Source organism: Petaurus breviceps, unplaced genomic scaffold (genome assembly GCF_028583685.1).
Source record: "Petaurus breviceps papuanus isolate PSGF00001 unplaced genomic scaffold, PetGlider_PUasm1.0 126, whole genome shotgun sequence".
NCBI classification, from domain to species: domain Eukaryota; kingdom Metazoa; phylum Chordata; class Mammalia; order Diprotodontia; family Petauridae; genus Petaurus; species Petaurus breviceps.
The window spans coordinates 43,270,239-43,285,879 of record NW_027185655.1 but is presented as its reverse complement, the minus strand read 5'-3'; the positions used below and the strand labels follow the sequence as shown (position 1 = coordinate 43,285,879).

General features: G+C 40.7%; 1 protein-coding gene across 4 annotated transcripts in view; it reads right to left on the bottom strand.

Annotated features, from left to right (window-relative positions):
• Positions 1 to 1,851: 1,851 nt before the first annotated feature.
• Positions 1,852 to 15,641, bottom strand: part of UGT8 (UDP glycosyltransferase 8) — a 93,487-nt gene continuing 79,697 nt past the window's right edge. For all 4 annotated transcript variants that reach the window (XM_069095509.1, XM_069095520.1, XM_069095489.1 and 1 more), the window contains exons 4-6: positions 13,307 to 13,383; positions 9,475 to 9,694; positions 1,852 to 4,601 (exon numbers count right to left, since the gene is read on the bottom strand). In XM_069095509.1, the coding sequence (XP_068951610.1) occupies positions 4,238 to 4,601; positions 9,475 to 9,694; positions 13,307 to 13,383 (661 nt within the window). In that variant the 3' untranslated portion in view covers positions 1,852 to 4,237. The remainder of the gene's footprint in view (positions 4,602 to 9,474; positions 9,695 to 13,306; positions 13,384 to 15,641) is intronic.

The following is a 15,641-nucleotide window of genomic DNA, read 5'->3' as shown; positions in this document are numbered from 1 at the left end:
ACCTATACAGTCCTGGGAATTCCTGATGAGAGGTGGTACTAAGCGTTCTTACAATAAGATGATGTGACTGTCATACATTTCTTATGGAATGTTAAGAGTTGGAAGGGACCAAAGAATTCCTCTAGTCCAACATTTTTGCTTTTATACATTAGGAAACTTGTGCTTTGTCTTTAGTTTGCCAAGAGGATCATCAGGGAGATGATGCAGTGATTTGCACTCAATTAGATTTAAGCGAGGCAGGGCTGTGCAAAGTCACCAGCCTCACTTTCTCCTCTAGAGTCATCTGGGTCCAGTGGCCAGATATAGATCAAGACAAGTGGAGATGACCCAGGTTGCAATGGGAGACCTTGGCCTTTTCAAGCTAAGGTCTTAACATCTATTCATCGAATAGGCCTACTGGAGAGTGAGTCAAGGGATGACCCCTTTAAAAAAAAAAGTCAAACTGGGAGGGGAAAACCTTCAGGCTTACTGGCCAAAAGGGAAACAATTACTAAAGCCTTGGAAAGGATATAGCAAAATCAAACCGCAACAAAGCTTTCATACTAAGAAGCAGTGTTAATGGTGGTGTTGTTATTGTTGTTTTTAAAGCCAATCAGAGCAATACTTGGTCTAGGCTTAAATAACTTAGAGAGTCATGTGAGCCCAAAGACCCAGGTTATAACAGTGAGAGAGAAGGAAGGAAAAGCAGGGCAAGATTAAATTCTCTTAAGTCCTTCCCTCCCTGTCCTGCTCTCTGCCATCTAGAATGATGAGAAACATAGTATCTCTTAACCCCTTGTGTCAGACCTTCAGCAGGGCTGTGTTGTTTCCAGCTCAAATCAGTCTGCTCTCCAGTCATTCAATTGTTAATGTTTTAGTTGTGAGCATTTATACCTCTGAGGCTAGAAATAAGGTCTTGGGTTTTTGCTTTATTGCTTGTCTAGACTTAAGAAAGTGATGGAGGAAATGTCATTATGCAAATTAAACTTAGAAGTGTGTTAAGCTTACTCCCCCCCCCCCCCCTACCCCCAACCTCCCAGAGCCAATTGTCCCATTATAGTGCACTTAGACCATCTCCAATTCTTTTTTTTTTTTTTAAGCAATCGGGGTTAAGTAATTTGCTCAAGGTTACACGGCCCGTTATTTCTGGGTGTGGTGCTCAGTGTCTGAGCCCAGGATTCGATCTCCAGGTCGTCCCAACACTGGAGCCGGTGCTCTTACTTGCTGTGCTACCTGGCCGCCCCGACCATCTCCTATTCTAAAGAGGAAAGTCACAGTCACAAATGGCCACATTTCTGTGGCCAGGTGTCAGTAATCTAGAATAAGTAGTCCTCAAAATAGGAACAGAGGCTAGACTTGTGACTTCCTTGCTATATGGAATTCCCAGTTAAGGAAATTCCTTCTTCCAGCATAGGTCAGCCCCTTCTCTGAAACTTCAGTTTTAGAGAGCTGCCTAGCACCAAGAAATTATATGCAAGGGTGTACTGATAAATTTTAACAACTGGCTCTCCATACATGACATACTTTAAAGTTTAATCTACAACCAAACAATAAATCAAGCCCTGATTTCTAGTGTTTGCCAATGTGGGAGGTATAAATGTTCACAGTTCCTAGTGTTTGCCAATGTCTAAGATGTAAATGGAAACTTTACAATCTGCTCTCTGGAGCTGATTGGGTGGAGCTCACCACCCCCCTGAACATGACTTGCCTAGTCATATAGCTAAGCTTCAAGCCCAGCTGTTATGCTACCTTGTGATATTAAGAAGGGGATGGGGGTGGGGAGGAGACATAATTCTTTTGATTTTGACACCCCCCTAGCAAGCTACGAGGAGGTTCAAATCTGTTGTTTCTCTAAGGAAAGACAACCCAAGCTTCTTGAATATTGTACTTTATTGGAGGATTAAGAACAAGTGTGCAAATCCTGAAATCACTCTCATTTATTGAAACCAACCAACAATAAGCGTATTATGAAGAAACAACCCTGCTCAGTGCAAACCCGTGCCTGGCATTTTTATTTCTGTGATGCTCTGGTATAAAAGTGTGCTTATGCCGTTTAACACTAACTGCCCCCAAAGTATAGGAGGACAAAAACGCCTCAGATAGAACGCACGATACACAGATGTGCTGTGGTCATGCTCGCACACATGAAGAAGAGAGCGGACGGAGTGGGCGCACATAATTCTATGAGACATCATCTAAATGAAAACTTATTACCAACCATATTTTTCTCTATTAAAGTCATGTTTATTGTTTAAGTTGTTTGCTTGTTTTATCACAGTGGAGATTAACTGCGGCTTAATCATCCGGTCAGTGCGTGTCCTAGCTACTTTCTTCAACACCAAAAACAACAAAACCAGCTCATTCATACACTCTAAGGCCTATTACCGCCCCACCAATCATTGCCTGTGCTCATGCACGCTCTTTGAATTGTCCCGTCATGCTAAGAATATAAAAAAAGGGCAAACAAAAGAAAACAGAAAAAGCATAGCTAATAGGCTTATTTATAATACCATTTCTTCAAGTATTCAGAACGCAGCACACTTGTCTGCACTGTACATCAGAAACCTATCTGTGACATGAACGTGCACAATGGGATGGTGGCTCCTGGTGGGATTGGTAATGAAATGTCGCGTCACTGTGTATGATGATGATTCTTCCATACCCTTATCTAATTTTCATAACGTTTCCCATGTTAGTGAACAACACTAGATAAATGGTTCTTTTCCCCTCCCTTAGTGAGACATGGGATTTAAAACTATATATAAATAAAGCATACACTCAGCATCTGTAGTGCAAACACCAAGTAAACAGAATGACATGGAAATAAACATAGTTGCCGACCTTAATGGTTTCAGAAGGATGGATCATTTTGGTTTTATTCTGCCCAATTTCCTGCATCCCTGTTCTCAATTCAATACTGTTGATGTCCCATGTCAGCCACAATGATTGAAAGAGACTGCCAGGAAAGGGGGCAATGAGGATCATGCTGGGAAAAGAGAGACATGACCTCTGTGATCTTGATGTACGGTACATAGTGTTTGATTTTAAACCTCTTGTCAAGAAGCAGTTCTCAACTAAGAGAAGTGTTTGTCCTGTTTTGAGAGCATAAAATATTGGCAACAATGTAATGAAGATAGTGTGGCCCAAACCAATGTAAGGAACAAAGAAGATGCTTAGTTTTTTTTCTCTCCGATATAGAACTGTTCAAATGGAACAAATTTTAGGTATAAATATCCTATTATAGGAAAGACTTGAAATATTTTTATATGCCAATCGCCCCCCCAAAAAAAGAAAAGAAAGACTATTTATAAGAGAGAGGAAAGAAGAAAGGAAGGAATGAAAAGACAGGAGAAGAGAAAGGAAGAAAAGGATGGGAGGAGGAAAAGAGAAAAAAGAGAGAGAGGGAAACCCCCTTTCATAATGCTATGTATACAAGGTCAAACCTTCTGCAGGGACGTTGTTGTCAGAGCTTCATTTCTTCTTAATTATTATTTTCAACAAGTCTGTGCTCTTTGTTGAAATTAAATTTTTTTTTTAAAATCCAATAAAATTTGTCCAGAGGAAAGTTATTGGAAAACACAAGAAAACAAAATATGTGTACATCTCTTAAGACAATCATTTGTACCCTTACTTAATTTTACGTTTTCAATAGCAGAGGCCAAAAGAGTTCATTAATAAAAAGATCTCTTTCTCCTTCAGTGCTCAGTTTAGGGATGAATATTCTTTCATAGTAGTATACTGAGTCTACAATCTGATAAATGTCTGGCTGCCAAACATTCTGGGATCATGGCCATATTCTCAATCTCATTCTTATGACTGCTGTGACTGGAACAAATTTAATATATAGATGGATGAAATTCTCTCAATTAAGAGATAAGCATTACAAAAAAACTAAACTAAAAAAAAACTTTTCTGAGGACAAAAAAATTTCTTACCTGGGTCATACACATTCTGGTTTTAAAACTAAGAACTCTTAGGGTCATTCAACTGATTCAAAGAATTAAGGCTACTAAAAATGTCATTGCCAAAATAACCTCTCTGCATCATTATTAAGAATAAAATACATTTTTGCATTTTAGGTTTGTGCTTTTTTTTTTTTAAGACATCTTAGTTCCGTAGAATTTCATCCTGTAAGGTTACATAGAGGAGTGTTAGAATTATTTACTGAGGTTTTCCTTTAAGTAGCTGTTAGACTAAGTTACAGTGATAAAAATTCAACTACTGAACTGATTCCTTGAGATAATGCAGGTGGGTTGGCTCATTTCACCTTCTTCTCATGTTTAATGTGGCCATTTCTTTTATACTTGCCATTGGGGATTCCATTGTGGTAATGTCCATTAACCGTGCTATGCTCACTTCTAGACCAGAGATGTGTGCTTTGTTTGTAGGTGAATTTGACCATCCTTGCCAAAATGAAGTAAAGTAAGGCAGCACCCAGTGACAGCACAAAGATGACATCCAGTAAAAAATACTGATAGAAAGAGATGCGGTGGACGGCAGCCCGCAGGTGGTGTGCTCCATTATGGCGGAGAATGTAATCGATCCAATAGACAGTTCGATTGACAGGGTGACCAGGCTGGTCCTTGTGAATTTCAGATAACTTCTGGGCACGTGCACGGTAGCTAAGTGGCAACAAGTGAAGAGAAAACGAGGTTTAATATGTTAATATCCCCCATTCTTGAATGGGACTTGATAATATCAATTTGTCTAGCTGAGCAATGGGTAAATACACCACGTATGGGAGAGAAGACAAAGCAGCATGAGATTCACTCTGCAGACATCTTAACCTCCACAGGTCCAAAGCCAAACCCATCACCTTCGCCCCCTAACCCTCCTCCCAGGCCCTCAGGCTCACAGCCTTGGAGTCAGCATGGCTTCCTCACTACCTCTCACCCCTGCTCCCTTCTAATCTGCTGCCAGAGTCTGCTGATGTTACCTCTGCAAAAATCTCTCAGACAGGTCCCTTCTCTCATTGAACACGGCCACAGCCATGGTGCAGGCACTTATCGCTACTACAACAGCCTGCCGGTGGGCTGGCCAGCCTCAACTCGCCCCTGCTCCAATGCATTCTTCATTCAGTGATTTTTCTAAAACATAGGTCTGATGACTATGTCAACACAGCCCCTCTCCATGCTACCCCTCAATAAACTTCAGAACCTTAAAATCATCTCCAGGATCGCTTGGAATATGATATTCTGCAGGGCAAAGGAGCTGGGATTAAAACCAAGAGTCACCTACCCAGCAAAACTGAGTATCATGTTTCAGGGGAAAATATGGTCATTCAGTGGAATAGAGGACTTTCAAGCGTTCTTGCTGAAAAAACCAGAGTTGAATAGAAAATCTGCCATTCAGATACAAGAAGCAAGAGAAGCATGAGAAGGTAAACAGGGAAAAGAAATCATAAGGAACTTATCAAAGTTGAACTATTTACATTCCTACATGGAAAAACAATAATTGTAACTTATGAAACTTTTCTCAGTAGTAGAAGGGATTAGAAATATATACATATGTCTATATATGAGGGTATATGGGCATATGAATACATATGTGAATGTGTGTATATATGTTTACAGGTATACATAGAGGGCACAGGGGCAATTTAACAGGAAGGGATGATACTTAAAAGGTGAAATTAAGAGGTGAGAGGTATATAATGAGAGGAGATGGGGAAAGACAGATTGGGGTAAACTATCTCATACAGAAGAGGCAAGGAAAAATGGTTACAATGGAGGGGAAGAATAGGAAGGCAAAAGGGAATGGGTCAACTTTATTCCCGTTGAATTTGGCTTGAGGAGGGAGTGAAACACACACTAAATAGGGTATCTCACCCTTCAGGAGAGTAGGGGGGAAGGGGATAAGAGGGGGGATGATGGAAGGGAGGACAGGCTGGGGGGAGGGAAGTTGGAAGCACCCACTTTTGAAAAGGGACGGGATCAAAGTAGAGAATAGAACAAGTGGGAGGTGGGATGGCAGGGAGGGAAATATAGTCAGTCTTTTACAATATATCCACTATGGTATTGTTTTGCATTAGCCACACATGTACAACCTATACTGAACTGCTTATCTTCCCAGTAAGGGTGGGTGACAAGGAAGGAAGGGAATGAATCTGGAATTGAAAGTTTTAAAATCAAATATTCAAATATATATATAGTATATATGTGTGTGTATGTATATATATATATGTATATATACTATTATTAATACCATCTTACATGTAATTGGGAAATAAGATATACAGGCACTGGGGCATAGAGATCCACTGGAAAAGTCGAAAGGGGTATGGGAGAAGATATGGGAGAGAGCAGATTGGAGGAGAGGATATCCTGTGGGACTGCTATTCTGGGGCGGTGGGTAGGGGAAAAACGGGAAGAAAATTTGTAACTCAAAATCTGGTGGAAACGAATGATGTAAATCAGATGTTAATAAAGCATTAAAAAAATCACCTCCAGGATCAAATAAAAACCCTCTATTTGGCATTCAAAACTCTTTATAACCTATACCCCTGCTACCTTTCCAATCTCCCTACACCTTACTCTGACACATGCCCTTCAATCCAGTGACACTGGCCTCCTCTCCATCTCATGGCTCCAGGCATCCCATGTGTTTTGCATCCTTCATCTAGCTTGCTTTGTATACATTTATTTGAAATTTGTCTCCCCATTAGACTGTAAGCTCCCTGAAGGCAGGGACTGTCTTCACCTTCTTTTTGTATCTCCAGCACTTAGCACCTTAGCTGGCACATAGGAGGCACTTAATATTTATTGACTAATTTACTGGATCAGTGATTTAATCAATGTGGGAACTCCTGAAAAAGAAACCTCTTCTGCCAAGGCAGACAGTCACCTTCTCTGCAAGGCAATATTCATAATGTTGCCCCAGACACTGAGAAGTTAAATGAGTTACTCGAGGTCACGTACAATAAGTACAGAGTATAGCCTGAAGTTAGGGTCTTCCTGACCCTAGGACCAGTTCTCTATTCACTAAGCCACCCTGACTAAACTATAATAAAGTTTAACTTTTCTAAAAGATGTAATAGCATAAACTGACTTCTTCTGAACCTTCAGACTCTAACCCTTTCCTGTAAAATTTAATATTACTTCCAATAGGTTAATAAAAGAGAAACAGAAGTTTCCCTTTACAAAATTCTGTGGTAAGGAAATGTTCATGGAGAGAAAGGCAATCCTATCAATGTTAAATTCGTAAATAACAAATAATAATAAAATCTACCCTCAAATACAATTTAAATCTCATTGCTAGAAAATGAAAAGTAAGTCACATTTGGAAAGTATCTCCTTTTAGAAGGCATGACATTTGATATCACAAAATGGGAACAGGATATCATAAGCCTGGTCACTTTGGATAAGTCATTTGATCATCTGTCTAAACCCGTCTTCATGTCTATAAAATAGGACTGACCAACCGGACCTGTGATTTCATTAGCATAGGGAACTTTCAGGAGAGGCAGTTCTCTCTATCAATGCTGGCTGGTACCTTCTCTGCAATCTACAGTCTAAAGAGAGGTGTCTGGAGGGCATCTAGGTCTGGCCCTGGAGTCAGGAGGACCTGAGTTCAAATCTGACCTCAGACACTGAACACTTACAAGCTGTGTGACCTTGGTCAAGTCACTTAACCCCAATTGCCCTGCCTTAACCCGTCCAAAAAAGAGAAAAAAAAAAGAGTTGTCTGGAACCCTGAGAGGTTAAGTCATTTGCCCAGGGTCACACAGCCAGGATACATCAGAGCTGTGACTTGAACGCTAGTATTCTAGGCTTTGAATCCAGTTGTCAATCTGCCATGCCAAGCTGCCTCTACCTATAAGATAGGGTACTGTACTACCTGCTGGCATTACTGATCTCCCTCAGGTGTTGTAAACCAACGATTCTTTTTAAAATTATAAAGCCACATTAAGAATGCAAACATTCAGCTCCTCAAATGAGGCTGTGAGAGGACTGGTCTCTTGTTAGACGATTCTCCATCTATTTATCCCCAAGTCAGTTGGGTTCATGCCTGTCCCAAACTGTTCCAGTGGCTTTGGGACAACCCTGAAACCATCTAGAGTTGAATGTTAATTTATTCTCTGAGGACAAAGAATGTTTCATTTCTGCTTCTGTATGCCCAGTACCGGTACACTGCCTTGATCACAGTAGGTAACTTAACCAATACTTGACTGATTTGGTGGATGCAAAATTCTTGGATGGTACAATGACCTAAAAAGGTTGTCAAGGTGACTCTCTCTATACCAATGATGACAGACAACTGGACCATCCTCTTCATTTCTTAGACAATTTCTTAGGCCTGGCTCAGTCTTGGACTCGGAGGGTTCTACTGACCCTAAAACTGCCTCCATATTGATAACTCGCCTCTTCATTAAGCTGTTAAGGATCTAATGTTTTCTCCTTGTCCCCTGGAAGTGGAGAACTTCCAGGATAGGGAGCTCCAATCTCAGCAGCTCTGTCCACTGGGAAGAGTCCACAAAAGCCCCCTGGCCCAAAGACTCAAATTTCCAAATATTATGGAAAGATTATCCACTGGTTACCCAGTAAATGTGCTTTATCACACTTGTTTTAAAATTCACACACTGTTCATAAATTCTTCATTATAGAAAATGTCACCTATGTGTCAAAGTCAGACTTTGAAAGGAAAGGGAATGTAGATGGGGTTGTGAAAGCTGTCTGATTTAGGACTTTAAACTTACCCCAGTGTGCTGACAGGTGTCTCTAGACTTACCTGGTAGAGCAGGGCTCAGCTGGGTTTACTGACAATGGAGATTCTTATTAACTGATTCTTCCTCCAAAACTACAGAATTAGTTCTGTCTCAGGGGCATCACTTTTTAATCTCTAGGAAAGTCTGTGGCATAGAGAAAGATGCCCACAACAGACTACATTTATGCATGCAAAATCTGGATGAAAATTTCTTTTTGAAATTAGAGCCAACATTTGCACGTAAGTTGGAGTCTGGGATTTAACAAGAATGCTATGCAGGACAGTAAGAAAGTGACTCATTTGGGCATCATCAGGTCTTAGGATAAATTATTACCATAGGTCCAAGGTTGAGAGACAATTCTTGCTTGGTCCTGAATATGGTGACACTTCCCTTATAACCTCTCCCTAAAGGCAACAAGAAAGGAGTCCCCTGAACTGGAACCTGGGCCTTCATTGCATGCCATGACACATGTAACCACTCAAAAGCCAGATGCAATAACAAAGTTGCCCCCTTTTCAGTAGGGGGCTGTGGGAGGGGTTGGTCAGGCCAGAATGGATTAAGTAAATAGACCTATACGAAGGGCCAAGGCAGGTATGCTTCTCTAACTGATGCTGGGGGGGAAACTTGGCAACTTCTTGGCCACAATATGGATGTTATATGGTTGTGGTGCTTTTTCATATTATGATGGAAGGAAGCTATGCAGAAAGCAGCATGGATAGAGATTAAAAAACCTCTTATCCTGTATGTTTCAACTTTTTCAATAATAAATGAAATCAGTAAATATCCCTTACCTGGGATCATTAATAACTTTCACCAAGGCTTCATATAAGTCCTGTTCAGTCATTGACTTCCACTCCAGCAATATCCCCATGCCTTTTGCCTGGACTCGGATCATTGTATCATAATGATCTCCAAAGAGTGGAATACCCACTACAGGAACTCCATGGTACATAGTTTCAAAAATGCTGTTCAAGCCGCCATGGCTAAGAAAGGCTTTAATATTTGAGTGTCCTAAAGAAGGGAGCAATAATGAAACATAAATGTTACATGTAGAGATTTTCTTAACCTTTCTTGGGGGGGGGGGTCAAGGACCCCCTTTGAAAGTCTTTTGAAGCATATGGACCCCATCTCAGAACACTTGCTGAATGAATTTATAATTGAGGGAAAATAAAAAGCTCAGTTAAAAGTCAGCAGAAACAAAGATGTAATATTTCTCCTATCCAAATTCACAGACACATACTTCCTCACCTCCACCTCACCCAATCTATCCTCAAGCAAAGAGCCCCTATTGCAGAGGTACAAATCTGTCACAAGATATTTCTAGAAATGGGAAAAAAAATTCTGAATAAGTTCTTCATTATTGGTAATGGCTTTAAAGACTGGTATTTGATAAGTAGTTATTGTTAAGTGATTTTAAAGAACATTTTAAATAATTTTATTTTTAATTTGAGTGAGCTGAGATTTTATCATTTTGAGGGAACTCCCAGCATGTGAATTCTCTTCACCAACACAGACTGAAGACTGTATCTTTTCTTTGATTTAGAAGAAAAGCCTTAATGAGTTGCCCTAGGCCTTCAGAGTTAACCATGAGAGAGATCACCCGAATCTAGAGCTGAAAGGGCCCCAGATACCACCTGGCCTAATGCCTTCCTTATATAAATGAGTTAGAAGATGTAAGTGTATTTTCTCCTTGTCAGACTGGTAGCAAACATCAGAAATGGGATCTGGACGTAGGTCCTCTGACTCCATAGTCAGAATTTGAGCCCAACGTCTCCTAACTGACAGTCCGTTACTCCATCCACTATCCAACACTGACACTGCTTCTTGCAAAACAACAAGAATAGAGTAGCTAAGCAAGAAAATGTCAGATGTGAATGCTTTAAAAATGTGTGTGTGTGTGAGTGTGTGTGTGTGTGTGTGTGTGTGTGCACATGCTGAACTCAACTCCTTGCACTCCAGACCCACCATCTGGATCCTTCTACTGTATCAAGTTGGGGAAACACTCATCTGGCATCCCAGAGAGTTTAGGCAGTTCAACCATATCATCAGGTTAGTGTAATAACAGCTGACCTAATGACCTTCTCTTTTACTCTCTTCTGGTTTGTTAGGTTAAATCAACCTAATAATGAGGCCCAGGGCACATGGAATCCTAAGATTTTCACAACTAGAGGGACCCTCAAAGATGATCATCCAGACTAGAACATGCAAAAATAACTCAGGTCTCTGTGGACCTAAAGGGGCCACAGAAAACTACATGACTCTATATAGGCCTTGGTAACAGGGAAGGACCCAAGAGAGAATGGAGTTGTTTTTTCAATGCCTCAAGGAAACCACTGGATGGAAAAAGGAATCTTAGATGGGAAAGACTCAAGCTAAAAAGGAAGCGAAGAAGAAAGCCAGTCTCAAAGCCACAGGCTCATTGGGTTCTAGATCAAGAGCTAAGAGATCATCTTATAAATGGAGGAGCACAAAGATTTTTTAAAAATTTATTGTTTTACTGACTGGCTAAACTTAAGAAAGTGATTTAAAAAATGTGAGCATGAGATTTAATTGTCATGTGAATATTTTTTGCCCCAGAAAGCCAGCAGTTAAACATTTATTAGCACACAACTGATCTTGTCCTTTAGCTTAGAAATGATGATATTTGGGGCAGCCAGGTAGCACAGCGAGTAAGAGCACTGGCCCCAGTGTCGGGACGACCTGGGGATCGAATCTGGGCTCAGACACTTAGCACCCACCCAGAAACACCTGGCCATATAACCTTAAGCAAGTTACTTGCCCCCAACTGCTTAGGGGCAGCCATGTGGCTCAGCGAGTAAGAGCACCAGCTCCAGTGTCGGGATGACCTGGGGATCAAATCCGGGCTCAGATACTTAGCACCACACCCAGAAGTGTAAGTGTAACTTTGAGCAAGTTACTTAACCCTGACTGCTTAAAAAAAAAAGAAAAAAAAAAAGAAATGATGATATTCACAGTGATCCTCATATTCACCTGAGTTCTAAAATCAAGCAGACCTGCATTCAAGTCTGGTGAGGGACACTTTCTGGCTATATAACTGTGGACAAGTCACTTAATCTCTTACTACTCTATCTAGGTTTTAAGACTATAAGTTAAAGAGAAATGGGAGAGTAATGCAGAGAAGAGAAGCCCAAACAGAGAAAAACTGGTAACAAAAAGAAATAACAGAGCAGGCAGTGATTAAGTTGAGTATTGGAGAAGACCCTGAATAAATGTGCAGAATGTGGGAAAAGATCTGCCCAGAAGGAAACCTCATTCAAATATGGTAGAATTTACTGCAATGAGCACCGAAGGAAGGTCATGATAGTTCTCTGGGGAGGGAACACTGATAAAACTTGAAGAAGAAACTGTTCTCTGTGACCAAAGAGCTATCTGTGTTAAGGGCCCTCAGAAAGTCCTGACACTGGTAACCAGAACAGCTTTGTCAGCAAGCTGATCCCTGTTCATCTGGACAGCATGCTGACATTGGTATTTTATTGTATAGAGAACAGAACACAGTGTTGCGGGCTGAGCAATTGCGAGTCACAGGGAGTGAGAGGAAACATATCATGAGGGAGTCAGGTGTACGTGGGTGGGAACGGAACCATGCAAAGATGAGGGACTGAGCTGAATACAGGCTATTTGTGAATGAGATGTACTTGGGCAAGCATGTGGAACAATTAGGAACAGCTCCCCAGCACAGTACAGGTATCTGGGTGTGGATGCCCAGGGAAAGGGCTTGCAATGAGCCTCAATTTAAAGATGATAAAGCAGCAATGTGGAGGCCCATGACCAGTATGGTGGGTTGCAACACACCACCAATGAGGAACCGGGAAGGACAAGAGCAAAGGCTGTCATCAAGGGACTGGAAGAGAGAGGGAGAGGAGCTGGTTACATGGGAAAAGATGGCAGGTAGACAGCCAGAGTGCTCCTCTGGTATCCTTGTGAGGTTGGGAGAAATGGAGGAAGGCTTTCAATACAATGGGGTGGACTCCCTGTGACAAACATTTAGAAAATCAGATAAGAGACACAAAAGATGGGAAGGCATTTCCACAATTTGAAACTAAATATCACAGAATCAGAGGGCCTGTTTAAAATTCCACCTCACTCAATCTCTCACTCTACTAAACTGTTCCCCTTTTTTTTCAGTGACCTTTTAAATACAGCTAAACACCAAAATGTGGTTGACTGGAATTCAGAAGACTAGGTATATGAATCTAGGTTAGTCCCTTAGACATCTGTGTGTTTCAGCTGCCTCATCTGTAAAATTAGGGTGTTTGTGTTTGTGAAAATTTAAATGAGATAAGTTTAAAAGCACATTGAAAAAATGTCAAATACTGCATAAAAATGACAATATTGTTATTGTAATAAGAAAACATTACATGTAAGTATAATCGCATACTTGTGGATATAATCAATTATTTGCTAACAAGAAAAAAAATATTTAGGAAGCCTCTAAGCATTTAAGAATCAAACTGCTTGATAAAATTTATCATAAATATCCAGTAATCTAAGAATCAAAATATCTGGAAAAAATTGCATTTTTGTGCAATTTTTATGGTAAAAACACGATGTCTGCATTTCCACAATCAACAACAAACAGATGGAACACAAATCACAGCTCACCAAGCAGGTCGTTCTGGGGCAGCCATTCTATGAGTTTTGTGTTATTCCCAAGATTCTTTGGTTTGAGTCCAGAAAACCTAAAATGTACAGTAGAGGAGAAACCACTCAGAATACAGAGATATGGAAAATTTACATCACTGGATGTAAAACAAATTAAAATAAATGAAGTTTAACATTTTATTCCTTTACACAATTATGCTCAAACACACTATGCTTAACTTAATAACAATGAAATTCAGGTTAATGATTTTTCTGCCATTATTTGGGGTATGAAAAAAAAGATATTCATGTTTCCACTTTATTGTCCAAATAGACTGTAGGGTCCATGAGGGCAAGAAGCATGCCTAATCTTTCCCAGGGTTTAGCACATTGCTCTGAACATAAGGGAGGGAGGGAGGGAGGGAAACAAAGAAACTCTCCAGACCTTCACTCTCATTCTTTATATACACAGGTAATATGAAAGCTCAGAAGCATAAACCTATGTAAGACACTGTAGTTAGGATAAGATTTTAATGAGATGACCATTCTCAAAAACAAGGAAATGCTATAGAATCTCGGACAATTTTGTGGCTCAGAAAAAGCCTGTTCTTCCTTAGCCTGGGTGAAAAACTGGATGGATATCCATGGAGCTAAAGCAAACCCACACGTTCAAGAACTGGGTGGTGGGTAGAATGTAGGGAGAACAATACCATTGCCTCTCCCTGGCTGTTCAGAAGGTGTGCACACCAATGGTGAAACTAAATTAGGTAATGTGATCCGTGGACCACCAAAGAGTGGACCAACAGGAAAAGGCCCTTTTTGCTGTACATATGTGCATCAGGAAGAAGTCCTTTGGAACCTCTCGAAGTTCTAAGTTTCCTTTCCCTGGAATCATAAACACTTCCCTCTGATCTGGGTCCTTGGATACATGCACATATTTCCCAGCCTGTACCAGCTCATTCCCTTCACATCTGTTTCATCTCTGGCTTCTACATGGTTAGACAGAGAGAAGGACTTTGCTCCTCCCAGATTAAGAGGTACATGAAGCAGGGGTCAGAAGCTAATTCTCATATGGTAGGGTTATAGAACATGTCTTTACTAACCATGGAGACAGATAAGAGTGCTTAGAGAATCATTCTATGTGGCACAGGAAGAATAAGTATGGAATTGTTAATGGTCATAATCCTCAGTAAGAGAAATCCCAGAAGGCCATCTCATACTGCTTTCTTGCCCTACGAATGGCCTACCTGACAAATTTGCCAAGTCCTGTCCATGTTAACAAATGAATGAAAGGAAAACATTTATCAAACACATGTGTCAAGAACTGTATAAGCACTAGAAATATAAATACAAAAGCAAGAAGAGACCATTTAGTACAATTCCTAGCATATATCAGCTGACTGAGCTGACTACCCTCAAAGAACTTACTATCTAATGGGAAGAAACAATACCCATAGTAGAATGGTGGCCAGAGAAGGTGTTTTAGCCTGGAAGGTTAACAGGGAAGGTGAGCTGAGTCCCAGAAGACTAAACCAACATGCTCTTTTGAAAAGTGGTAGTACTGACCTGATTACAGCTCCCAGAAGAAGAAATGGAGAAGGCAGGTAGAATAGATATGGCAACAGATGGCAAGAAGACAGGGAGCAGGCCAAGGAGAACGGAAGAAGGGAAAAAGACGGGGAGTAGGAAAGGAGAAGGGGAGTTTCTGGAAGCATGATTTGGTGGTCTGAACCACTAAGTTTATCGTGACCTGTAGTTACTAGAAGGTTATCATGCTTTCAAAGGAGGCTGCTTATGTTACGACTATGAGGATCCAGGAAAAGTCTTGGGATTTCTGAGTCCAGCCTTCCTGACAACAGGATGACCCCTTCTCCTTCCTGGTAACCACATCTGACTCCACATTCTGTACCAGACACTGCTAATAACTGGGGACACAAAATCAGTCCTCGCCCTCAAGGACCTTGTACTCTAATGGGAAAGTGAAGAAGGGATAAGCATCTACCAAATGCCAGGCTAGTACTAAGCACTTTACAAATGTTAACCATTTGATTCTAACAACAACCTTGGGAGTTAGGTCCTATTATTAGCCCCATTTTACAGTTGAGGAAACTGAGGCAGACAGAGGTTAACAGACTTCCTCAAGGTTACACAGTTAGTGTCTGAGGTCGCATCTGAACTCAGACCTTTCTGACTCTAGGTCCAATGCTCTAACCATTATACAACCTAGCTAGCCCTATACAAGATGGACACACATAAGTATATAGAAAACAAAGATAGGTTACTTGTCGCGTAGCGTAGGGTTAATGTCATATATATTCTTATTTTGGAAATAACAAAGTGTTCCCAAAGCAGTCGC